Raw genomic sequence first — 26,587 nt, 5'->3', positions numbered from 1 at the left:
TTCACTTGCTTTTTCATCCTGGGTCTTTTTTTATATCTTTTTCTCATTTTTTTTCCTGCTTCTTTTTTCTTCCTTTTATCAGCAGTAAGAACTTACAAAAACAAGCCTACCATCTATCAACAACCAGTCTAGTGGCGTGGCTTGTCCTGCTGCTGCCAGGGGAGCTCCAAATCCAGATTGTTGCTGGGTGGTTGCCTGACCTCTTGCGTGTTTGTAACGTGGTGTTGTTCTGACTTGCAGGTGTAAATTACGTGCATCAGTTCTGTGTTGGTGCCGCCAAGGGGGTGCTGAGCCCCTTTGTGCTGCAGGAGATCATCATGGAAGCTCTGCAGAGGCTCAACCCAGCCCACGTGCACAACCACCTGCGCACGCCAGCCTTCCACCAGCTGGTGCAGCGGTGCCAGCAGGCCTACATGCAGGTAACGTGCCCCTCGCCGCCCGCCTGCAGAGCCCACGCACCAGGGGCCTCGGGGTGCTGGCAGCTGAACTGTGCGTTGCCCGATGCATCTGTCTCACAGGGGCGAGAGTAGGGGGCACTTGCCGTTACGGAGGCCGTGTCCAAAGGATGCTATTGTACTGATCTTTTTTTTTTTTCCAAGGCCCCTTGTCCCCTTGCTCACCCTGCAAGATGGGGTGGGTYTGGTTTCCCTGTCCTTTCTTGCTCTGAGTGCTACCTGGTTTTTARCTTCTGCACTTTTTTCTTTACTTTTTTTGCCCTTGGACTACCTGTCTGCCTCCTCCTGGTCTGTCTTCCCTTTCTTTTCTTGGCTGTGGCCTGTCTTCACCTCCTCGCTGAGCCCTGAGCCTTAGTACTAGCACTAATAGTGGCTGTAGCTTGATCAGCTACCGGGACAGATGAGATGCTTCAGGATTATTGACACCAGGACAAGCTTGTTTGAGCCAGCTGGGATACCAGAGCTGTCTCTTCCTTAAACTAGTGTACTCAAACTGCCCCACATGTAGCTGCTTCTCTTGAATCATGACGAGATGGGTAATGCTGTAGACTTGCTTACCAGGTGGGATCAGCTGTCCTACGATGTAGATGATGTTCTGGGTCATCACAGCTGCATAACTGCCCTCACAGCTGCTTTGCTTGAGCTGCTTCTCTGAGCTGCTTTAGGGAACTGGGTTTTTTTCAGAGGCTTGAGCTGCAGTTTGGGGGCATTAGCTGAGAAACCCAGCTAAGTGGCAGATTCTGCCCCAGAGTGCTAGGTCTAGAGGTGCTTGGTAACAGCTCAGCGTGAGCCTGCCCGCTGCCATACCCGTTAGCCAAGGCGCTGTCCTGCGAACACGCTGCGTACRCAGTCTGCAGCACTGATGGTGTGAGGTGGACGCAGGAGGGTGATGGTGAAGCCCTTTGGGTGACCCTTTTGCTCGGGACTATGCTGTGGTCTGATGCTCCTAAAGGAGAAGGAAGGAGAGAGCAGCTGCTTGGGCGCTGTGGGGGGACGGTCTCCTTAGCCATGGTAGGCATGGAATGGAGCATGGAATGGAGCCCTGCTGCCAATGGAGCTTGCTCCTCTCAGAGCCCTTGAGTCCTGTGACTGCTGTGGAGTAACAGGAGCCCGCGAGTGTCCCCTTGGGAGCTCTAGAGCCCTGCCCTATTACCAGTGCCAGGGTGGTGAGCAAATGCCTTAAGGCTCTCTCCCTGTCCCCCTCCAGTACATCCATCACCGGCTGATCCACCTTACTCCAGCTGACTACGATGACTTTGTGAATGCCATCCGCAGCGCCAGAAGCGCCTTCTGCCTGACTCCCATGGGCATGATGCAGTTTAACGATATTCTCCAGAACCTAAAGCGCAGCAAGCAGACCAAGGAGCTGTGGCAAAGGGTTTCTCTGGAAATGACCACCTTCTCGCCGTGACGGCAGGCGGAGCTCCACGGACGTGCAGCCCCTCGTCCCGCATAGTTGTAGTTCCATTCACACCATCCTTCCTTCTGGTGTCTTTTTTTATTTTATTTTAGTTTTAACTTGTTGGAAACCACTGATCTGATGTATTTATTCCATGACATTCCTCTCCAGCACTGTTGCGTGTTGGCACTCTGCTTCGCTCGCTCCTCCTCCTTCTTCCCAGTTGGCTGCAGGTTCCGGAGCATCAGGAAATGAGAGGGCAGTGGAGCGGGCTGCCCTGCGGCGCGGTCGTGGCTGTTCTCCCGGCGCCCCTGGACCCGGCCTGAGGGCAGTTTGCAGTGTGATTGCACACGTGTCTGAGGGTGGGGGAGTCTGTCTTAAATATTTATTTTGGCATTTATAAATATGTGGTTTTTTTTTTTTTTTTTTTTTGTATGGGCTTCTCTTACTCCACACACCATCTCGTGTCGGGAGAGGCTGGGACTGCTCTGTACAGCCAGTGCTCCCTCCATTCCTTTCAGCAGCTCCTGCTGCGAGAGGCCGAGGCTGGAGCAGCAGGGCCAGGGCCACCTCTGCGGCTCCCTGCGGCTGGAGCTTGGGCAGTGGGGATCGGGACTGCACTGAGCTGCCTGGAGACTGCTGGAAGTGCTTGGGCTTGTCCTCAGGAGTGGCCCTCCCTGGGCACTGCTGGCTCTTAGGATGCTCTGATCCTGGTCGTTCCGAGTTGTACAATCGTGTTTCTTTTGGCTGGGGTATTACTCTCCTGTAATCGTTTTCTTATCCCTTGTCTCTTCTCGTTTCCTGATTAAACACTCGTTTTCTTAGACTGACTCTCTCCTCTCTCTGCTCTGATGTTGCTGGTGTGATGGCTCTGGCCAGTGCCAAGGGCTGCTCCTGTGAGAGCCTCTACGTGGCTGTCCTGCCCCAAGGACCTGCAGGCCAGCACGAGGTAGGTGGCCAGGCTCTCCGGCCAGCTGCGAGCCAGAAATCCCTTGCCTGGCACTGCTCCGAGACCGACATTCCCTGCAGAGCCTGAGGAACCTGCAGGGCCGGACGAGAGGCCATGGGAAAGGTGAGCGGCCCTTGGCGCCGGCCGGGTGCAGCAGGTGACTGTCACATGCTGTGAAGTGAAGGAGGCTCCCACCACGTTTGGGATACCTGGGACATCCAGTGGGGACAACGGGAAATTAATTTTAGAAACAGATCCTTTTTTTTTTTTAATGCCAAGGAACTTGGTATTGCCGTCTGTAAGTATAAAGGCACAAACGTATCAAGGCTCTTTTAATCAAAAAGCTGAGCTGATTAATGGATCTTAACAATTCTCTGCAGTAATGTGTTTTGCTTTTTATTTGGTTTAGCCAGTGACAGTAGGGAATTTCTGGTTCCAGGCTATACTTACATGCCTCATTGCATATGATATGATATATGATATGATTGCATTGACACGAAAAACCAAAACCCYTTGTTGAGGCCCTTGCTGGACAACAGAGCTGAACCAGCTCCTTTGGTTAGACTTCCTGCAGGGCTGCAGGGTGTGCTTGAGGGTCATGTATGTCTGAGTGTGCAACAGTAATCGGGTAAAGCCCTCCTTACACCCCCTTCGCTTCCTTGGTAAGCTGGGTCAGTGTCTAGTTACATGCCACTAAAGATGTATACATCATTATAAATAATGATGTTTGTAAAACTGTTAAGTTTTGATACTAAGCCGCTTCATAATGCTTCCCCGCCCCAGGCAAAACTGACTTTGGAAAGGAAGGAGAGCTCAGCCTGATAGCTGGAAAGTTTAAGATCCCAGAGTACTTTATTTTGCTTTATAGATTAGTTTACTACATACTTTGTTTTGCTTCATTTTGAAGTCAACTAGGAGAGGTTCGTTGTTGAGGTTTGGGAGTTGGAGGGTAGTATTTTTGTCACAGTGGTGGCAATAGTTTTGCAGGGCTTCAGGGGCAAGGTAAGAGTTGTTTTCATTCCTGAAATGCACCTTTCCAATGGCTTTATAGCTGCAAGACTTTGGGAGCAGTGCAATTTATGACCATCTTTTACCATAAATGAAGTAGACTTGAGCTGGATTTAAGACTGCTGGGGAGGGATCAGAAAATGACACGTGTGCTGATCCACAGGTGTTTGGAAGAAGTTGATGAAGCTGTGAGYGTGTGTGAGACCTCCCACTAGGCCTAAAATAGATTAACTAGATGAAATCTATTTCTGCRTAGTCAAGTGCAGCAGCGATGGCCGTGTTGAGCCTGCTCACTTACACTGTGGCTCCCTTGTAGCCAAACCAGCTTGTAAAGCATTTTTTTTTTTTTGAAACGTGAGACCTACTGCGTCATCTTGCCTCTGCGTTTACTCGTATGTCTTCCACAAGCTCTTGGCGGGGCGGGAGAGACCCGTTGGGTCTAGCTGTCATTCCTTTACTTGCCCTCTTAATGCCAGCACAGCAAAACAATGGGGACAATTATGTAGGGATTTTCTTTTTTTTTTGGTCAGTATGAAAGCTAAGTATTTTCTTGCCAAGTGACTTACATGTATAATTAAAAAAAAAAAAAAAAAAAAACAAAAAGTTTATTTGCTGAGGTTTGTTTTAGATTAGTATAAAGAGGTTTTCTTTCAGCCTTGCAGTAGCTGCGGGTTTCTACCAGGACCGTGTCTTCCCAGCGCTGTCCTCGCGTGCGTGTTGAGGTATGAGGTTTCACATGGAGTTGACCCCTGGTGCAGCAGGCCAACCCATCCATGCTCTCCATCCCCCACAATGTGTTTGGAGCTGAGCCCACTGCCAGCTCAGCCCTGTGTTTCCTGCACCTCCAGGCAGCGGCGCAGGCTCCGGTTGCTGCTCTCCTGCTCACAGGCCCCGATCCCGGGCGCCCTGGTCCCGGTTTCATCCACGGAGCTGCCTTTGCTGAGGCTGGAGGTGGGTTTGCAGCGTCTTGTTCCTTACTCTTTGCCAGTTTCTACAGCTCAGCCACACTGCTGGGTCTGTGCACTGCCCTAGCTTTATTTGTATTAAAACTGCAGGCAGGGCTGATACCTGGCTCGAATTATTTCTTTTTGAGCAGGCATATTTGCTATCCACCAGGCAAAAATATTCTTAATCCATTACAAGCCTAAATTCTCAGGTAATGTTTTGTTCCTGAGCTTTTCTTTGACTTGAATGTTAGCYATTTCCCATGACAAAGTCTCTCTCAAATAGTGATGGAAGAAGGTTATATTATTTGCAATTTCCTGAGTTGAAATGAGGTGTAATGGTGAGAAATGTACTGTAAATGACTAATGCYCAGTAGCTGGTACTCTGCTTATCTCACTGAAAAGATGTCCCATGTTGGTCTTCAGCTGTTTTAGAGCTTTTACGTTGAGGAGCAGGCGGTTTGCCTGCTTTAAAGGGCGATCTGGCTTCGAAGGGCTTGTTCTGCAGCAATGTAATGTCAGAGGGAGGGTCCAGGTTTTAAAATGGCTCTGCATCAGCTAAATGAGATGAGGACCTCACACACTTGGACAAGTGATAACCTGTAATGGATTAAGAGAAGCAAGGGAGCTTCTGTGCTCAATGGAGTATCATGGCATCAGGCCTGGGAGACTCCTCCYGTGGCAGCATGGAAACATACCTGCTCCCTTAATGCTGCTGCTTCCTGAAATGCCTGATAAGGCGAGAGCTGCAAGGCTGTTTGATAAGGTTGTTGCAATTGTGACTAGTTAAACACTGTTTTATTGCCAGGTGAATGTAAAGCTGCTACTTGCTCCTGGGCTGCCAAGCGCTGTCACTACYGAGTAGGAAATTCCAGGGCCGCGGCAGCTGGAAAGGGCTCGGGAATTGTCATCACTGGTGCAAAGCCGTTGGCCGGAGTCGGCTGCATGCGCGGCGCTGGCTCYGGCCGGCCTGCACGTGCATGGAAGGAAGCCCAGGGCCACGGACTTTTTTTGCAGCCAGGAATACAACTTAATATTACAGTTAAAGCACCTTTGTTGCCTTCCCAAATTTTAGCTCTAGGACCTGGAATAGCCTCTTCAGTTTTCCTCAACCCCCTCCACCAGCCCAGAGCCCATGACATCATTCCAAACTGTCACAAAGAAGAAAAATAAGTAGTACATTTATTGAATTCACTTACTACTACTTCTAGCTTTTATTCAGACACTTGTGCTCAGCTTCGAGAGCCAAGAATTTCTTCATTATCATTCAATGTGAATGATGCTGTACATGAATCCAGTGCAGGATGGTGGGCTCTTCTCTAACAGGAACGAGAGAGAGGTTTCTATTCTTTCTGTCCTTTTTTTTTTTTTTTTTTGGCTGCACAAAATTACCCTTTCCAAGGGCCCATGAAATAWAATATTATATTGCATACTATATACATTTACATACAATGGTAAATGCACCGTTCAGAAATACACAATACCTAAGGCTCAATGGAAAAGCTTGCTTGAAGCAGCCTCGCTCCTCTGGCAGGAGAAAAGGAGCCTATGAAGGTGGTGGAAGTTGCTGTAATCTGTGTTCCGATGGATCCTGCCCTCTCTGGGACTGCACTGACCTTTGAGACCCMTCTGTGCCCGGCAGGGATGCTGGCCCAAAGGATTGGGAAGCCATCRCTCAGCAGGAGAGAACATGTGTGAGGAGGAATTACACTGAGCCYGGCCCCCCAGCAGCTGCAGGAGGAGGCCAAGCACCGCCGTGGAGCTCTGTGCTGGCCGCTGCAGCGCYCGCCCTGGCCCCAGGAAAGCACTTCTAGCTCTGAGCCTTCCCTTCAGCTCCGAGCAATACTGCCTTTTACCTGTTTTCTCCTTGAACTGTGGGCCTGCAGGGGGATTAAACAGATTTTAGTTATCAGTGTATCGGGTAGGGGCCCTGGAGCTGCTGGAAAGAGAAAAAAAAACCTTGCTTTTTTGAAGCTAATTAGACAGGGGGAACTGATGTGTCTGGCTTGACCTGCATCAGCCTTAGCTTACACGTACCTGAGCTCYGGCCTCCCTCAGCCGCCGTGCTGCCCTGAGGCAGCCTGGCCAGGGGGTCAGTGTTACTGCTCGAGGCTCGAGCTGCTGAAATGGTTAAAATCCCTGCAGAGACSCTCCCATTGTGCAGCTGTGCAGCACCCGGCACCTCCTGCCCATGCTAACAATGGTGTTTGTTGTGGGTGTTGGTACCTGGGCTGTGCCCCGGGTTTGTGCAGGGTGTTGGTACCTGGGCTCTGCCCCGCGCCGGGTGCTGCTCCGCCTGCCCGCGAGCAGGAGCAGCCGCCGGGATCACGGGCACCGCGCGCCAGGCCGGATCCTTCCCGTGAGGCTGCTGCGCTTCCCTCCGCAGCCGGCTCAGCGCTCAGGTCCTTGCCGTGGACGCGGAGGAGCAGGGCCTTGGCCCTTCAGCCAGTGCCGGTTGCCGAAGGGTGCGGCTCTCCTCCTGCTTTAAGCAAGTCCTCCCTGTAGGCAGGAATCCGTGTAACCCTTCCACAGGGCGGAGGGGCACCCCACACGCGGGTTCCTCCTCTGCTCCTGCTCATTTGTCCAGTTGTTCRGCTTCACTAGAGACGCGTCGTAGCACACGGCGGAGCATCCCACATCCCAGTGGCACTGGGGGTGGGCGAGTCCCTCTCAGCTCCAGCTGGAATTCTGCAATTCCTCTTGGAGCCAGGTTGGAAGTGGTTGTCCAAGCCTGTTCATCAGCTTGGATAATTCTATGTTGTGTTCCCGATAGAAGTCTCTGAGGAACAGCCGTGACTGTGTGGAAAAGACAGATAATATGAGCATGAAATAAAATGCCACCCTTTCTACTTCCTGTCACCACTCCATAGGTCATCTAGGACACAGACAGGAGCAAAACCCAGGTTGGCTCTTTGTATCCCTAGTTTCTATATCTCTACCTGTCAACAAACAGTAGATGGTTACTCACTGAGACATCCATATCAGGGTATTTTCTTCCTTTACTCTTTCCCAGGCATTTTGTCTTCCCTCCATCTAGCAGCTGGCACCAAAATCCTTTTGCTTCATCAAATCTGAAAAGAGCACTTAGCTTTAGTAGGTACAGCCACGTGCCCCATGAGTAACAGCAGAGATTAACACTCCATAGCTATTGTCCATCCCAGGGCTGAAAAACTGGCAGGTTACGTGCTCAGACATAAGCTTTGAGTCCCGTGCTTGGCAGCACCGTGAAGTTCCTTTGAACTCTTCACACCCTCCCGTGCGAGGGTCGGKCTCTGCATCGCAGGGTTGGCTGCAGCCAAGCACGTGCTGAGGGCAAGGCTGCTGTCAAGGCCACTCTGCAACTGCTGGCCCTGCCATCAACCCCATAACTACTGGCCATGGTCTCACACAGAGCCACAAGAGCCCCATTTCCTTACCTGAGGGCCTGGGTGTAGTTGAAGAGTGGGGTAACACCCAGGAACTTTTGGATGCTGTCCATGACAGAGACAGGGTTGTGTCTCAGCTCCTGGCCGTCCACCACGAGAATCTGCAAGGAGAAGGGCCTGCTCAGCCTCCGGTGGCAGCGCAGGGCTGGGCTGCTGCGTGTGTCACACCGAGGGACACCCACAAGCATCCCAGCTCCCGAGGGTGCTGTGGGCTGCAGCACGAGCAGCTCCTGCAGGACACACTGCTGATTCCCRGACAGACTTGGCCCGTCTGCCACCAGGGACTCAGACGCTGCCACCAGGTAACACGTACCCCAAGGCAGTAGCACCCAGCAAGCTCTGCTTAGCAAAGCTGGCTTTGGCCAAACGACTTACAGCTGGCCACTAAAGTCCTGCCCTAGCATGAATTACAGTTAGTCTTTGGACAGGGCAGCTGTCCTTTCTAAGATGCCTATGGCCCCATTAGGATAAATTCCTCTCTAATGTATGATTATTCTCCTATTCTACGCATGATAATTTGTGCTAGTGGATTACCTACGCCAACGAGCACAGTGCACAAACAGTGACATGAACCAAAGTCTGAGAAAGATGGGAGCTGACCCAGAGCACGGTCCCATGCRGGGGATGGTGTGTCAGTGCCAAGATACCAGAAAGGGTGGCGACCTTTTGTTTTGTTTTCCTCTATTTTTAACCAGTTAAATGCTTAATTCTCAGTCTCACACACCCACCAGCTTCTGATTGCACATGCCCATGTCTTGGAGGAGCTCCTTCCTGCCGCTGCTTTTCCTGGTGACAGGGCACCATTCAGCTGTTGTTTCTGCTAGGCATTCCCGGACAAAAAACCAGTTTTGCACTAGCCCTACTCTGACAGTAACCAGGGGTGTAAAACTCTGCTTTGTTTTCCCTTCTGTCTTTTAGTCTTGGCAGATCAATCATATGAGGCTGCTGCTTCTGCAGGGAATAACTACCTAAATACAAGTGTAAAGATCTGCTGGATGAGAGACTGTTAGCAGAAAGGAACTTGAAAAAAGGTGTTTCCTGGCCCACAACACATTAGATTATAAATTTCCTGAGAATTTAGAAACTGAAATGATCTATAATGTATAGCAATTGATCTTCTGCAAATGTACAAACAAAACAGAGAATCCTGATACATCTGCAGTGAAATTTCCACTCACCTGAGGGCTAAAGGCTTCTCAGCATGGGAACTCACGCGTGGCAGAGTCCAAAACTTTGGCTTTAAAGCAATAAAACCCCAGCAAGCAGCAGAGCACCCATGGGGCCTGAAGYGGCTCACAGGGCTGCAGCTGCTGAGATGAAAGGCTGGGGATGCTCACACTGCTGCTCCTGGGCTTCCCCTGAGCATGGAGCTGYGGGGAGATCACAGGCTCCTCCTGCACACGTTTACTTTTATTCAGCATTTGGCAGAGTCTGAATCCCAATTGAGATTTTGTACAAATGCAAGAAAATACAAAAACTGAGGTTTGCAGGCCTGATCCATGCCCCCGCCTTATCAYTGCCTCATACTAGCAGGAAGGGAGCAGTGGTTCTCAATCCAGAAGTGAAGGGAAAGGTGAAAACAGACTGACAGAAAGAGTAAGARTTTTTCCTCTCCTTTGCACTCAACAAACAAGGGGCTCCAAGTGGCCAGTCCCTACTCTGTCATCTCAACTTCCAGCCAGCCTGCAGTGGTCAGTCCCTGGCCCAAGGGTTTTGCCTGAGCCCAGGCAAAGCCGGCAGTGTGAGGGCATCATTAACGTGCTGCCTCCTACCTGCCCGGGCGGGTAGTACGTTAGCCAGCGCTCCAGATGGGCTGAGTACCAGCCGGGCAGCAGGCATCGGCTCTGCAGGCTGCGCAGCTCCTGCGGCGCCTGCGGGGCTGCAGAGATCACCTGGTAGAAGCTGTAGTTGAGCGCCACAGGGTCACTGTGAGCCCGCTGGTGCTGCAAAACACACGCCAAGTTAGGGAGCAGCAGCACAAACCGACCCCTTTCCCACGCCACACACGCGTCTTTGTGCTGCCCCACTGGCTCTTAGGACAAAGAGCTCCGGTGTCGCCACACCTGAGGGCAGCCCCTGGTCTCCCCGTGGGAATGGAGTCCCTTTCTGCCCCACCTGAGCGGGATGTCTCCCTGGCCCTGCTGGTGCAGGGCGCTCACCTGGTACCACGAGTAGGCTCGGTCCGCCGGGTTGATGAGAACCGTAATGATTTTGGCTCGGGGGAGCAGGGCTGCGCCTCGCTTYGGTACCACCTCCGTGTCGAAGTAATTGGCACTCTTCTCAAACATGAAGTCTGTGCTGGCATTGGAGGGGATGGGGAAGAATTCCATGTACCTGCCGAGTGGACGGGAGGCTGGTGAGCAGCACGGCCCGAGAGAAACAGGACACAGCAAAGGGAGCCCTTGCASAGGCAGACACGGCTCCCCAGCAGTGCAGTGAGAGAGCAAAGCTCTGGCACAGGATGGCTTGGAAAGGGGCTGGGAGCACAAGAGARAAAGCAGGAAGCAATAAAAAGGGATAAGGAATTATTTTCTTCASAGTGCACTCCTCAAGTCCTGACGTAGTGGCACTACAAGGGTAGGGGACAAGTTGCAAGCTCCAGGTTTGCAAAAATACCTTTAAAAGCAGACCAGGCGCTGACCAAGATCAGCTGCCTGTTCATATGTTTAGAGAACACCATTGTCTGGTTTGTATGTCAAAGGAGAGGAAATGTCATGACTGCAATAGATTCAACAAAGATTTTTTGCATTTTTAAGGCTTGGGAAAGATCAGGAAAAAATCAGTCTTCTAGCCAGCAGTCAGAAACTACCAGTCCTGATCTTGGGACTAAGCCGAAGGGACAGGAAGAAAGCAGAGAGCATGCACTGAACTGCAGCAGTGCTCAGAAACCAAGGAGCTACAGCACCCAAGGAGGCTGAGGTGGGCACTGTACAGCCGGAGAGGCTCAGGAGGAGACAACACGAGTGCAACTTAGCCCAGAAGAGCCATGATTCTTACCAATCAATTCCTTTGTGGTAGTTGGGYCCATTAAAGAACTGGATCTCCTCAAAGGTGGATGGACTTGGAAAGTTACTGGTGACGGCGGGATGCATGGTCAGGAAGAAGTGCACAGCCGTTGTGCCTGCACGAGGAGTCAAGAGGAGCTGGGTCACCACAGGCAGCGCGCGGTGACCTGAGGGCTTCGTGTGCAGCCCCCCAGCCCCACACGTTCCTTGCGGCCGCTTTCCCTCAGCCAGGGGCCGTTCCTGGCTCCCGTGCCGGACAAGGAGCCGACAGGAGGAGCGTTCTCAGCCGGTGGGGCTGCGGGCAGCCAGGCCATGCTCACGGCCCGCAGCAGCCTGGCATGAGCCCCCTCCGGGACCAGGAGCCCCCTCGGTGCCCGCCTGGTGCTGCACTGCAGAGCAGCCAGGGCTTGAAGACCTGGTTGCAGCTGGAGCCACCCTGCTCTCTTCAGCTGTGTGACTCCGCGGGACGGTGTTTCTGGGGAGCTGTGCAGCTGCCAGCCACAACAGCACAGCAGCCAGGAGGTGCTGACAGMGCTCACACCAAAGAGGATCAGGACCTCCCACCGCCAGGGACACGGGGCATGTGGCGGGGACACAGATCTGTCACAAGGAAAGCACTAGGGTGCGTGGTTAGTCCTGCTGGCAGCCTGTGGCTCATGGCTCATGGCCAGCTCGGAAAGGCTGCTGCCTCTCTGAGCTCCTGTGCAAGAGCCAAAACGCAGCTCAGCAGGTAGAGTCGTTCCCTGCACCAGGGCTGATCCAAGCAGAGTGCTAAGGCGCAGGAAATTCTGGCCAAATTGCCAGATTTCGGGCAGAACAAATCACAGATTTGTTCTCAGGCTTTCTGAAACACCCTCTGTGGTCATCTGGAATCTTGCACAAAGAGCAGCCTGCAGATCCACACTACAGGCCTTTCCAGCTCCCCTTTCCAGGGAACCGAGACGGAAGCTGCACATTCTCTTTAGATAAAGCATCCACGTTACCAGTTTTCTGAGGTCCCACGACAAGGAACTTGGGGAGCCGATCACAGGTTTTCTCTTTGGACCAGATATCCTTGTGCCTCTTATCGTCACACGGATTCTGCAGCACAAGTGATGGGATTAACTATTACTGCAGGAGCCAATGGGAAGAGTAGGAAAAGCTGGGAGGCTGCTCCTCCAGGGAATGCACTATTAGCATATGAAGAGCACTTCACAACACGCAGCTCCTCTGCCAGGCATCAAGCAGGCTCAGTTAAAAACACACAGGAACATTTTACAAAAGCTCCCAAGTGACAGCGGGGCCAGGTCCCCGTGCAGCACTAAGTGCAGACCCTGCCCCTGCGGCCACCGGCGCAGCCCAGCTCAGCAGCTGGGAGCTCCTGGCACACGGACAACTCCATCACCTCCAGTTCATTTCATCTGCTCATTACCATGCCGAGCACTCTGCACTGGGACGCAATGAAATAAGCATGTTTTTATTTAATGAACATGAAGTCTGTGGTGTGAAATTACTTTAAGATTAATCACATTAACGAGCCTATAAGCTTCTCCAGCACCAAACAGGGTCCTTCCTCACACACTTAACACCACACACTGATCCTCAGTCATCCAGATGCCTTCAAACTCTGCCAGGTCCCTCAGACAGCAATCACTGTCCCTAGGCCTCCTGGCCCTGCTCCCCCATCCCCTTCCACCCTGTGATTTGACACTTGCAGTCTCAAGCCACAAAGGTTAAACCTAAAGGGCTCATGTGTCACTGCTCCATGCTCTGGATCAGCAGTGTCTCCAGACTTGAATGTGGGGAACCACGAGCAGAGGTCAAAGCGGCCTCCTCACTCACCTGCCACAGGGGATTCTTCTCCTGGGGAAAGATCTCAAAGTACTTTTTGGCTAGCTGGACTGGGGGCAGCGTTTGCAGGCGAAGGTTGGTCCAGCACTGCACAAACTTGACGAGGCTCTCAAACGTGTAGAGCCCCAGGCGGTCGTTCCCATAGTTAGACAGGTGGGTCATGAAGATGCTGATCTGYAAATAAGAACATGAGATACGGGTAATTTGGGTAGTGCTGTGACCTCCTGGGCTGACCCTGCTGTCTGCGAGAGGCTGCTCATGTCCCAGCTCGGACTGCCTTTTCTCAAGCTGCTCTTAGGAGCCGATAGTTCCCGTGTACAACTGGTGATCCACTTGGAAGTAAAAAGAAGTGTATCTGGGGACGGAACACGGTGCATGGGGCAGCCCAGCACCGCACGCCACCAGGTACCCGTGGAGGTCCCGCTCCCCGGCCACAGTGGAGCTGGGCTGATCTGTGCCTTGCCTGGCCATCCCCTCCCCAAGCAGATTCCTCCTCCCTGTCTGTCTGTCAGCATCTTAACTCTTGGGAAAGGGAGGCCAAAGTGCATCCCCAGCTCGAGCGCGGCGCGCGGGGGAACCGGGCTGCCGGCAGCACGACAGCTCGGCCAGCCCCCAAAGCCCATCCAGGCTGGGCAGGAGCCGGCGGGAGCGGAGCGCGAAGCCAACGCAGACGTGGCTACGTGGCTGACTTGGCACCCCCTGCTCCCCCGCGTCTGCTCGTCCCRGCAGGGCAGGGAGCCCCAGGGGCTGCAGGGCTGAAGCCTCCGGTGTGGGGAGGCCGGGAGGCCACAAGCAGCTTCGCTGCAGGGGACAGCAATGGAGGCCTGGAAGAGGCAAGAGCGGGGAGCAGGAGGCAGATGGACCCGGGATGATGTCACTTGCTGGCACTCGGGCCTGAATGCAGGAGCAAAAAAGACAGAGAGCCTGACATACAGGAAAYGGGAGGGCAAGAGAATCCCTGTAATACGTAACAAATAGCTGAGGGCACAGCAATAACCCATCCAGTGCATAGTATGAGCAGAAGCGTTTGCAAGAAGTCACCAAAACCACTGCCTTGGCTTCTGAGAAACACTGCTAGGGAGCACGGCAGCCTGTCCCCCGCGCAGCAGCAGCTGCTCCCGCTCCTGACACCAGCCTCTTCCCTACCAGAAGATCCAACACCGTCTCTGYGCTGCGGGAGCACAGGCCCTGCGCACGCAGATGGGAATCCTGCCTCGCCACATCCACCCCGAGGGAGCTGGAGGCACCAGAAGAGCCTGGAATTGCCTGCCATGGATCACTGCAAAGATCAAGCTCTCCATCCAGCCTGGGAAGTGGCTTCCCTGGCAGGGGTCTGGGCTGCTGCGGTGGAACCGGAGCCACGAGCGCAGGCAGGAGCGGCGCCGCTGCCACCACAGAGCCAAACCCGGCTCTGGAGGCAGCAGGGAGCCCCAAACCCTTTTGCTGTCACCACAAGGAGCCAACAGTGACACACGAGCCTGGCCCTCCAGAGCACCATCTTCCCAGCACTTTGGATCACAAATCACTGCATCACCACTGCATGCACATCAGCAAAATTTTAATTAACGGGTAGCTCTACCCATTAAACTCTACAAGTTCCTTGGCACAGCCTCCCAGAGTGGCAGTGATCTCCAGATTACATTTTGGCAACTGGCTTTCCAATTAAGAGAAAACTAGAGCTCTTAAATTTCATAGTTGTTCTCCTGACTATTATGAAGCGGGACCGAGTGAAAATCACCTTACATGCAGGAACCAAAACACAGCAAAGCACAAGCCTCAGTTGTTGAGAGAAGAAAGCAGTTAATCCCTCGATRTGTAATGCAAAGAATAGCTTTCCATTTCCTGCAGAATTTTATTACACAGGTGGATTTGCCTGCGTGTAATGACAACAGTTCTGTCTCTGGCAATGGCAGCTAAATAGCAGCCTCCAGAATTGGAAGCACAAACCCCTAAACCTAATAGCTAGGGCTGTGACGGACTCATATCTTTGGCAAAACAGGTGCCCAGGGAGAGGACACACACCAAAACTGAAAACAGTTCAGGTTAACCTTCAGAAACACAGAGCCTGGTTGTAAAYTACAACCTGACTGCGTGGTGCATCCTAAACGTGCTGCAAGGGTTCCATCTGCATCACAGTTCTGGGATTAGAGACTCTAAACACTAGGGAAAAACAGAGAAATCAGATGGTAGGAATGTTGAAGCTACGAGAACAGAACAATACAAACACCATTACCTTTAGCAGTGTTTGTGAGGTGGATGTTTTAAAAATTGCTGTCTACGTCTGGCAGGGTAGAAATGTTTGTGCAGAGAAAGGGATGACAATACGTGCCAAATTATCTCTAAAAAGAAACAAATTCAGGTGGAGGAACTGAGCAAGATACTGTACATGGGGTCCATGAAAGAGAGAAGCCGCTGCCCCTGCTGCTGCCAACAAGCATGTTTGAGGACAGCTAAGGCATGTTCTGCACACRCAGCGAGAGCTGGAGTCGGGTAGGACACAAAACATCATCTCCTAATTCTATCCTCTAAGGATTTTTTTTTTWAWTWRRRRWTTTTTTTGTTTATTTGTTTCTTGCCACCTGGCTCTTCCTCCCAGCTACAATGAAAGGCAGGAAACCCACATGATTTGCCGCCGGCAGCTGRGAACAGGGAAGGGGCTGCAGGGTTTTGAAGACATTGAATTTGTTTGGTAGTTTGATGGAGCTGTGAAGTGCTAAAAGGGAAAAAGAAACAGCTGTGTCAGACCCAGATCTTCCCTAAATGCCTTAGGGTGACAAATACATTGCAGAAAAAAGACACACAGAAATTGTTTCAAGTGCATCCATATCGAGAGAAAGGGGAGAGCACCCTGTAATAAAAGCCCTGAAAAGGGAATTATTCTGAACAAAACTCATYGTAGAGCGTGAGGACAAGCCCACAAGCAAGCAGATGTGCGTGATACAGAAGGAGACAGGAAAAATCTCACTTCTTACACAGAGATGCARCAGCCTGTGTGCTCAGCACATCCCGTGGCTCCATTCCGCCTGAGGAGGGACACACTCTCGTCAACACTCAACACACTTGGCAATGTGTAAAGTGCAGCAGCCCCAAGTAGCCAGTACTTCCTTGGCCCTCATTTTCAGATCTTTCCAGTTTCACACTGGAGATACCCAYGCTACAAAACCCTCCTCTATTGGGGTTTTAACACTGAATCTCCCATAGGTTTCTAGCCCTTTCCCACATCACACACCAAAGCTGAGACACCCCCGCACGCCTCTCCCTCAAAGATGAGCTTACTGGGTTCAGGAGCACAGTCAGGAAGAGTTCACCACCACGAATGCTTTTGTCCAACTCCTTTGAGCCTCCRGGATATTCATTGTAGAAGATTGTGTGAGTAAAAAGACCACAGGTCTGTCGAGGCAAAACCTGGCAGTATCAGAGAAAAGCAAAGTTAGTAAGAGGCAAACACTGCACCAATCTGATGTGTCAGAGCAGGATGGATCAATATAAAGAGAGTAAGGGATATAAGTAACCTAGGTTCAAAGGACTCTGGATATTCTCCTCAGTTATTTACTCATCTGACTCTAAGTAACAGTGCAAACAAGTCAATGGGGAACTCAATTTACTCCTATTGTACTTGCTTTTGCTCCTCTRTCTCCTTTCAGTGCTGACCTATCCCACTTGAAATCAGGCATTTGGCCAACTCCTAAACGTCCTCTTCAGGAAAAGCCCTCAAGCTCAAGCAGTGAGGCTGCAGAAGTGATGCTTTTGCAGGACGTACTGACTTTATTAGCATCCCTGTGCCAATTCTACAGCAGCACAACTTGTCAACTCTGCATTGTACTGACTGACTGAAGCCCAGAAACTGGTTTAGCYGAGTCCTTTCTCCCTGTTGGACTGAACAATTTTAGAAATCCTGGTGGTTTTGAGGTGAATGTCTCTGATGGGAGTCACTAGGAGTCCTTCCCTTGGTGAGGAAGCCTGTGCCCCCCCAGGCCTGGGCCCTGCCAGCGCGGTGCGCTCACCATGATTCCGTTGTGGATGAATCCGCGGCGGTAGCGAGCAGGCCGCAGGTGCGGATACTCCTCTGTGCTTGTTACCTGGATGCTCCACACGGATTTCCAAGCCTCGTAGAGCTGCGTGTGGACAGGATACACCCCAGAATGATGGGGGGCTACAGCGTAGCCCAAGTCTGTGGGAATCCCATGCTCCTGGAAACAAAATATGCAGCTTGATCATTCAATATTTATTTAACTGTTATCTTTAATGAGCATCTGATTTACTAAGAGCTTCCAAATTGGAGCAAGAGGACAGAGTAGCACGAAATCTCACTGGATTGGGAAACCTGAAATATTGCTTGTGCTTCTTGCCTACTGCATGTATAGAGACAGGAAGGGTGACCTGCATGCCCCATAACATTCAGCACTTGGTGCCAGCTGCTGCACAGTCCTGTAGCTCGCAGGTGTGACAAGTCGGATYAATGCACAAGCCGGAGGTCGAGCTCCTTGGTTACTACAGACAAACTGATTAGTGCTGTAAGTGACAGCTCGCACACCCACAATGCCCAGACTGAAGCCACTAGAGGAGGAAAGCAAAATTTCCTTAATTGATACAGAAGGAAAGGAAGACAAGAGCTAGGAACCGTCTTGAAGACAGAAATTCAAAGACAAGTAGCCAGGAAGCACAAGGCTGTTGATGCTGAAGATATCAGCCTGGAGAGCCAGGCTGTATCAGCCTGGAGCTATCCTAAAATGACAGGAAATATCTGAATTTCATGGTTTTTAATTCCACTGTGTGGTTCTGGTAGCAACATGAATAATGACAGCTCTGCCCTGGTGGTGCACAATGAAACCAGAACCCCTAAATGAAACAACAGCCTTTTCCTTCCCACCGTTTGCCTGGTTTGTGTTAAACAAGTATAATTGTGTTCTGTGCTTTGTCTCTCTTTGCAATAGACCACAGTGTTATTTAAGCAGGAAAAGAAGGAGCCTAAATTGTTTGTATGACATGGAAATTGTGCTCCAGAATCAGAAATATTCCTAATCTGTCATGGGAGCAAGGAGCAGCAGCCCGCCACTCCCAGGGCGATTGCCATCAACAGAAGCAAYGCAGGGATGAGAAGGACACTTGTTTTCAGAGGAGCATGTGCACTATACTCAACTGTGTCCTGTAAGTCTCAATCAGATGCTGCCCCAGCAGTGCAGCATGTTAAACGTTTCCTTCTCCTCTACCAAAAACCAGGGAATTTCCCCTGGACTTCCTATATAACTGACTCCCTCCAGAATTTCTTTGGGAGGCCGGAGGCAGGACTGTTAGTGTACAGAGCATTTTATACTACTGACCGGGTTATTTCCTTACAAAACCACCGTGAATAAGGACAGAGCAGGAAACGCTCTCTCGCAGCCAGGGTTTATAAGTTAATTGGCTTTGGATTTCAATGCCATGGTGAGTTCACACCTCAGCAAACAAGAGCCCTGGGATTTGCAGCCTGGAATGTGCAGGAGGCTGCCTGGGGCCGTGCAGGTGCCAGGAAGCGCTTCCCGTCGCAGGGCAGCCACGCGGATCCCGCTTCTCGCCCCAGGGCAGCTCGAGCCACGCACCAATTTAAACCTTTCCAGTTGGTTTCCTTAAATGCAGCTGAGCTGCCAGGCTAGTATTTGGGTTCGAACAGCTATTCCAGAGGAAGGATGCAGAGCAGAGGAAATGAAGCTGTGTTGCTCCTTACCACAGCAAACTGCTTGTTGAGCTTCATCTGCTCAGCCAGCACGGTGACATTGTGGAAAAGATGAGGCTGCATGTGACTCCACATGTGAGGGAACCACCAGAACTCCTTCCTGTGTTTGAGCAGCATGTCATCCCCTTCATCTTCCTCATCTGTACCTACAAAGAGCAGAAAAGGAAGGGCAAAAGCAAGAGGCAGAAGAGAGGTTCAGTATTTCAAAGCAGTGGCTAATCCCCTGCAACGCTGAGCAGTTCCTACAGGGCAGCAAGATCTCTCTACCCTATGACAGAGACATGCACAGAGAGTACAGAGAGCTACCAAGGGCTGCAGGTATTGGAAGAAATGCATTAGAGCTGCCAAGATCCCCACAGCCAAGTGCCAGGGCCTCGTGGGGTTCCTGCAACACTGGGGATCACAGGCGGGCGCTGGGGCTGAAGGAGGTGCCAGCGACGTACCTGTGTGGTAGAATTTCCCTGAGAAGCCCAGGTTGAAGGTGAAATTTGGGACTAACGTTCTCAGCTTATTCTGGGTGCTCAGTAAAGCCTGTTGGAGAGAAAAGGAAAAAGAAATGGTCACGTTCAGTAGTACTTTAAAGTCCCTTCATGCTCGCCAGGTGCCCAGTTCAGTTCTGGAGGGGATACCACGAGGGCTGGAGACAGGGCACTGCAGCATGAGGAATGAAGCTGCAGAGCTAACAGCTGCACATACAGAGCCTCCACACAACGTGCTGCTGAAAGATGTCATTTCATAACCACAACCATGTGTTGTTGCTCATTCATGATCTCCAACCCACTGTAACGGAGCCAGGGGGTTTGCACTGAGGCAGTAAGGCAGGAAACTCCTCCTCCAGGCAGCAAGTCCCTTAGTCTTCCTAGGCTCAACATCATCCCATCCTAGGCTGGACCTTGCTGTTGAACTTCTCCCCTTTCTCTGACCCTTCAGATTACTGAAGGGCACCCTGTAGGGTGGGGTTTGACACGCTGCAGAGTCAGAGAAAGAGAATGCAGTAATATCATGAACGGGAATTAAGTGATCCAAAGGGAGGGGTCTATGGAAAGGAGGACTTGTAGAAMTATCCACGGATAGCAAGGAGGTTTCTTGGCTTCTGCAAAGGAAGAGCAGGAGGAGCCGACATTCAYAGCCATGACATCTCCTACGGGCCCTCTTGCTCACTTGCTCCTGCTCCGCGTGTCCAAAGCAATCGCTCTAGCTAAAGGGAAGAGCCTCGTGTCGCAACCCCAGTGCCCAGCAGCATATGGAATGAGACAGCAGACAGACTTGGCAAAAAGAAAAGAATAAAATCAAAGAGCCTGAGAGTGTCACAGACAAGCAAGAGAGCTGGAAAACCACAAAAAGCAAGCTCTGAAATGCAGGCTTGGTGCTAACAGTGTACTCGGGAACGTGTCACTGTGCAGCTTCCCAGGAGAGTACTTCCCAATCAAACGGGGCCCTGGCAGGAGGGCTGCCGGCAGGTGACGGAGATGGGCCTGGCCCCRGCAGCTATTTACATTTTAATAGCTTTTCTAAAAACGCACTGGCTCAGTGGCTGTGCCAACAGGGAGGTGACGACCTCCCCACAGCAGACTTGGGCTAAATGTTAATGCACAGGCAAATTTCCGCACGGAAATGGAGGAAACACAGAGTTTTTGTACGGTGCAGAGGCGAGGAGCAGGTAGCCCTGCACAGGGGCCTGGCAACGCTGCCTTTCCCGTGCTCACCCCCACACACTGGGCTCAGCCTGTCCCGCTCCATGGGCGAGTGCAGACCCCCAGGCAGCGCCAGGACCAGCTCTGCCGCCCGCTGCTGCAGGATTCCCTGCATCCCAAACGCAYGCAGGGCTTTTCAGAGGTGACAAACCACTGGCAACGGGAGGGTCAGGTCCCCCCACGTCCATTCGTCAGCCTCAGGACACAGGGACTCATCCCGCACCAGGGATCAAGGCTTGGTGTCACCTCTGGGGCAGGGTCTCACAGTGCCACCAGGAAAGGGCCTCCTGCCTTCCCTGCCTCCAGAGCCCACCCAGCCTCGTCTTCTCCGCTCCTCCCTGGTGCTTGGAAAGGCACATGCGGCTCCTCAGGCTCAGCAGGAAGGCTGGAGGAGGAAGAGGAGGGCTAAAGGGCTTGTTGGGAAGGCCGGGGTAGGAAGACGGCGGCTAAAGGGCTTAGCATTCCTCATTCCTCCTGGAGCCCGGCTTGGGTTGCCATGACGACACATCTGTCGGATGCTAAATCCCACCAGCTCCGGCTCTGCTGGGGCCGGGCAGGGAGGAGCCTCTGTGCCTRGGGAGGGAGGCAAGGAGGCACGGCGGGAATTCTGAGGCCGGGAGCTCGTCCCGCTGCTCCCCCGGCACGTTTATTTCTAGTGAGGKGCTGCTGTCCTTTCCTCAGTCACATCCACACAGCATCACAGCAAAGCTCTCAGTCAATGTCTTTGCCCTGCACAAGATAAAAAGACCAAGGTGCCAAATAAAATATTTGGGAATTTGTTTCAACAAATGATGCACTTACTTTTCCCCAGCGTGCTGGTTCAAAGAGGTATGGTTAGTAAAATGAAACAGACAGATGTGGGAATGCGCCGGGAAGGTGGCACTTACCTCCATTCCCAACCCTCATACCTCATACTCAGTTTTTCTTTTACAAACTAGGGCAAATATGACAGTACTAATAATATCTTCCAGGTGAACTCAAGTGCTATTTCATTTATACCCATAATGTGCTCTGGGACTCTTAAATGAAAGGCAATCAAGAAATGTGGAGCAGGAATATCCATTAGGCTGTAATAGCCACATATGCAAACAGATGTTCATACACGTATTTAAGAAATTCAGTTGCTCACATGGTACTGCACACAGGGCTAGTATTTTAGCTATTTTCCTATCCCTAAAAACACAAAGTTTTCACTCCCAGCAAAACGCCCCCTTCCCTCATCCCTTTAAGGACTTCTGTTTGCAATTTCTTAATCATTTTCCATTCCCAAATCCAGGGTTTATTCAGGCTASCCCACAAAAAGCCCCTTTGCTGGTGCTAAACCTCCTGCCCAGGGCTCCTCAAGGTTAACCCAAGGAGTAGGGGAAGAGGAGCTCTCCACGCGAGGAGCACCGCCGGCCGCGGCGCTCGCAGGCCACGCGAGGCCGGGTCCCTGCACGCGAGTCACGGCCCCTCAGGAAACCCCTGCCGACCTCCCTGACCTGCATTTTCAGGGGCCTTGCAGCGACTGACCGGCGGCCACCGCGCAGCCCAAGGACAAGCCAGCGCAGGGTGCGGGACACACCTGGAAACGTCTAAATCCCAGCCCTTCAGTCTCTTACTTGGGCCCTTCAGTCTCTTATTTTAAAAAAAGGCTTCTTAAGAATCCCAAAGGATCCCAAATGCTTCATTTTAAGCAAATATTAAGGAAAAAAAATGTTAAAATGAAGGGCTCAACCACACTGCACGCAACTTGGCTTTTCTAGTTATGAAACGCCTAGCTCCCCAGTGTGCTCGCAGTGACCTTGGTTTTTTCATGCAAACCCTGAATATTGCCTCCCCTCTCTCACATCTCTCTAAAAAAGACATGGAAAAAGGTGGGAAAACAAGGTTTAAAGTTAGATGTTTGGGAGAGAAGAATGCTGCTAATTCAGGAAAACAGCACGTGGCCAGATGAAGGCAAAAAGGTAACAGAAAAAGGAAAGCAGAGCATTTTGGCAGTATTTTCTCAAATATTCATGAGGAACTTGCTGCAGCAAACACCTCCTTCATGGGAATGGCCCCCAGGAAACTGGGCAGCACATTTCCAGAGGATTTTCCAGAGTTTTCTCACAGTACTGTAGCACTGGCATAGCTCAGAATAGGGCCATCAAGAAAGTATTCATGGGGCTGGCATTCCCATGTTCCCTGTAACGCYAGGATCTGGGAATTAGAAACTTCTAAATACCCCCATTTCAGGTAAGATCATCCTCTCTGATCAGAAAGGCAAGAGCGGGCTGATCACCTTCACCAAGAAGGACCCAAACCAAAACGCTGGTCCTTGGTCACCACAATCTTGCTCTCAAGTTCACTAATGACTGCCCCTCTATTTGTGCCCTTTTTCAAGATTATCCACAAAGAGGTAAAACCTTCTCTAAAACCTTGTCTACTTCATCTCTATTCCTCGCAGCTAAAGACAACCTGGAAGGATGAGAAAAGCCAGATTTTCCTGCATTTGAAAGAGCTCTTCCTTCTTGGCCAGGCCCACGGAGGATTAGAAAATTCTGGGGATTAGGATTTCAACAAGAGACTGAACGTGGGATAAGTGAGATGAGAAGAATCCTCCAAGATTTTGTTTTGGTAACTACGTGTAGCCCAAATTCCTGATGAACTTCATAGGAGAAAAACAACARCTTGTGCAAGTCCCAACTGCTTCACTTCAATTGAGAGCTGCAAGCTCCTACTGCAGCCCTTCAGCAGAAGCAGAAACTCAAGGGTTATCCTTGAAGTCAAAGTCTACACGGTTCCTTTATTTCCTTTTCCAAGGTTCAGCCCTCCTCTGAGCATCATAAACAAAAACATCCCTCCTCACACAGGATGCCCACCAGGGAGATGCACTGATGAAATTATGTTCAGCATTTTCTTTTACTAGTCATTTCATCTGGGAAGCTCTTTGAATGTGGACCTGCATACGGGAAGCAGCCCCACCAGGACAGCAGTCAATTCTATACCTCCATGCAACATCCAATCTTCAAAACTCTACCCTGACCACTGTAATCTACATTTCAAGATAAGGAGCTGTGTGTTGGGATAACAGCCCTGAAACAGAGCTTTCATATAAAAGGCCAAAGAAAATGCCAGCTGTTTTATCACATTATACCCCCTTCCCTCCCCACAGCGAGAGGCTATCAACAAATCCATGTAGTTATTTCTCGCTTTTAAAAAATAAAACTTCATTAACCTCTCGTGGCTCTGCAATCAGAGAGCTTCTTTTAAATGGATAAATCTGGGTTTTATCTGCTTTGCCTGAGATTCTCTGCTTACTGATCACAGATTACTCCTCCATTTCACCTCGTTAAAACCCAAACAAAATGTCTTTTGGAATTATCTTGTCTGTGGCTGTTTTTAACATTGCTAAAGCAGCCTTGGTGCCCAAGAGCTTGGCAAATCACCTCCTGCTTTCACCATAAACACCACCGAGGTGGGAATCTCTGCCAGACTGCAAAAGTAGGACCAAGGTCTGCTTAGGACCAAGATAAGGTGACTACGATCCTTCTAAAACAGATTTTGGAGCATTTCAGCACCTCAGAAGACAGAGACACTGCATTGAARTGAGGAAAGTTTTAGCATTTTCTTTATGTAAGCATTATGCCCAACTGTTGATGTGTTTTTCCTTACCTGCTTGCTTGCAAGCAAAAAATTATGGCCAAACACGATCATATAGAGCTATTAACGAACTGAGCAAAGGAGGAGTGAAAATAGTAATAATGAATAAAGAGAAAGATAATGACATGCAATTAGAGTTGCTCCAGGTATGCAGCTCCAAATGAATTGAGGAGATAAAACCAGATCAAAGTAGGTTAGAAGAGTTTCCTCCTCCCCAAGCTGAACGTGGGAGCAAAAGTAGAATTTAAACCTCAAAGACCAGAGGGAAGAAAAGGAAAAATAAAGGACGAGGCTCAGGGTAAGGAGCCAAGCACACAGAGCAGCATTTTACTTTATCATTCTGCCCCAAATGTTCTGTACCCCTGGCTTCWTCTTGGAGTTGTTTTGGGAACACGCTAAGACACCTGCTGTCACACACTTAATGGCAGGTATCCAGGGAATGTGATCCAGGCTCAGACCTGAGAGCAAGTGCTAAATGGAAATCTATCCCAGGAGCAATAAAAAGCTGGAGCCTCCCACCCCTGGCAGCAATCTCAGCAGGCCTGGGAAAGGGGCAACGCAGCCGTCCCAAGAGCTATAAACCAGACCTGCCAGGAGAGGAGGTGCACAARCAAAGCCTGGCCTTAGCAAGGCAACATATAAACACACCACAGAGGCCTGCAAGGAGAATCCTTTATCCCATGTCTTCAAGCAACTGGAAGGGGCTTCTAGGTTCTTATCTTTCTTCTCCTTGTGTCTTCCTCTTTCCTCTCCTCCACAAAATATCTCTTTCTGTGTCTGGCCTTTCCTGTATCTTTCCCCTACCATGTCACTGTATTACCAAGGAATTGCCAAGGAAAGCAATTGGAAAGATGGCATCTCTTTCTCCAATCATGAGGCCACGGAGGTGGTTCTCAGCACACTGCCCCAGTGAAGTCTGATGCACTCCTTGCACAGAGATGGARAGTATTGGTGGAGGAGACGGAAAGATGAGGGCGGAGTGAGGGAAACCCCTTCTTAGTCCCAATTTGTTTATGTCCTGAAAAACTGCAAGACAGCTAAAAYGTAGGCTATGACATGGACTGGCCTGTGCTTTTACACCACAACCTGCTTTTTCCCTTTGGCAGGCAGTTTGCGGGTGCACAGAGGTTTACAAATGAAAATCTGCACATGCTTATTCCCTGTATGAGAGGAGAGGGGACAGGCTACCACAGGCATTCTTTTCTCAAACTGAGAGGCAGCTACATGTCCCAGGACACAAAACTCTCCTTCTAAACCTGGAAAGCTCTGGTGAACATCACATACTCGGCCACACCATCCTCAAAGGCTGATTCGCTGTGTTTAAGAGGAGAACAACAGAGCGACTGACTTTCACACAAATTAAATTCAGCCTTGACATTCCTGGCATACCACACATGCCAGATTTTGGTCTGAGTTATCCTGTGTTTATCCTGGGCACTTTACCTCTACATCGGACACCTTCATGCGAGTGCCCTCCTTGCCCACAAAGATATCGTCGATGTCGACGAGGACATAGCGATCAAGCGTGAGGCAGAGGCGCTTGCCAGTCAGGTAGGCAATGGCATCCACGAAAATGAGTTTGTGCAGCCAAAAGCTGAGGTTATTGCCAAAGAGAACCCGCTGGATGCCGTCATGCAGACCCAGGTCCTGCACCACAGTGGCGTGCAGCGCTTTGTGGGTGGCCAGGTGGGGAATGGACTCCGAGGACTTGGTGCTGGCCAACAGCACCGGCTCATACGTGCTGTGGTTTGACTGGAACACGGTCCAGTCGTCCCCGGGCAGGGGCCCCTGCTCCACTTCGTTTGCCCGGGTGACGTAGAGCAGGGGAGCGCTGGGATTGATGTGATAGTCCCGCAGGCCTAGGTTGGAATGGAGGAAAAGGGGGAAGCCCTTGAGCTGCGCGCTGAGTAGGCTGTTCTCGTTGGCTTTGAAAAAGCCTATAATCCCCACGCCGTACTCCACGCAGTACTTGTCCAGCAGCTCTCGGTTCCAAGCGTCTAGGTTCACATACTTAAGGACATTCTCATAGATAATAAGAGCATAGCGGCCCCTGTCTTTGTCTGTCAGGGTGGGCATATCCCCCTTGCCAGGGGCGATTTCTGTCCTGTATTTGAAGCGGCTCGATTCCAGGATGGCCACGATCTCCTGCCCCAGCTGGGAGTAAATGCTTTCCACAAAGACCAGCACCACGGGCTCCGTGCGCGACGTGTCCACGGACTTGGTAAGCCTCCAGCTGGCCTGCGGAGGGATCAGCACGCGCTGCTGGCTGCTGCAGTCGCTGAAGGGCAGCGGCGGCGGCTCCTTGATTTTGGGGCTGTTGGTGACGTAGTAGGCCAGGATGCCCATGGAGATGAGGCTGAAGGCGATGAGCAGCAGGATGAGGCGGTGCAGCTCCAGCTGTCGCACGTGCCGCACCACTTTCCAGAGCTGAATCATGGTGAGGCGGGCGGCCCAGCCCCGTGTCACGCTCGCCTCCCGCGGCGCCCCGCGCGGGGCCGGCGGCGCCTCCGGGAGCTCCGCGCCGCGCGCACCGGCCGCGCT

General features: G+C 51.3%; 2 protein-coding genes across 4 annotated transcripts in view; one reads left to right on the top strand and one right to left on the bottom strand.

Moving 5' to 3' along the window:
* ZSWIM8 (zinc finger SWIM-type containing 8) overlaps positions 1 to 2,684 on the top strand; it is a 59,891-nt gene extending 57,207 nt beyond the window's left edge. For all 3 annotated transcript variants that reach the window (XM_026044461.1, XM_026044469.1, XM_026044476.1), the window contains 2 exons: positions 241 to 419; positions 1,663 to 2,684. In XM_026044461.1, coding sequence (XP_025900246.1) covers positions 241 to 419; positions 1,663 to 1,866 — 383 coding nt within the window. In that variant the 3' untranslated portion in view covers positions 1,867 to 2,684. The remainder of the gene's footprint in view (positions 1 to 240; positions 420 to 1,662) is intronic.
* Positions 2,685 to 6,056: 3,372 nt separating this feature from the next.
* NDST2 (N-deacetylase and N-sulfotransferase 2) lies at positions 6,057 to 26,506 on the bottom strand. The gene is made up of 13 exons (XM_026044537.1): positions 25,490 to 26,506; positions 19,172 to 19,259; positions 18,720 to 18,874; positions 17,020 to 17,205; positions 16,292 to 16,420; positions 13,007 to 13,189; positions 12,169 to 12,265; positions 11,178 to 11,301; positions 10,340 to 10,514; positions 9,953 to 10,123; positions 8,172 to 8,281; positions 7,724 to 7,826; positions 6,057 to 7,551 (listed from the first exon to the last, which is right to left on the bottom strand). The coding sequence occupies exons 1-13, from the start codon at positions 26,480 to 26,482 to the stop codon at positions 7,426 to 7,428; spliced, it is 2,640 nt and encodes an 879-aa protein (XP_025900322.1). The 5' UTR covers positions 26,483 to 26,506; the 3' UTR covers positions 6,057 to 7,425.
* Between the last annotated feature and the right edge of the window lie 81 nt (positions 26,507 to 26,587).

Source organism: Nothoprocta perdicaria, unplaced genomic scaffold, assembly GCF_003342845.1.
Source record: "Nothoprocta perdicaria isolate Ctin4 unplaced genomic scaffold, notPer1 scaffold_105, whole genome shotgun sequence".
Taxonomy (NCBI): domain Eukaryota; kingdom Metazoa; phylum Chordata; class Aves; order Tinamiformes; family Tinamidae; genus Nothoprocta; species Nothoprocta perdicaria.
The sequence above is the reverse complement of the archived record's forward strand: the minus strand, read 5'-3'. Positions and strand labels throughout refer to the sequence as shown.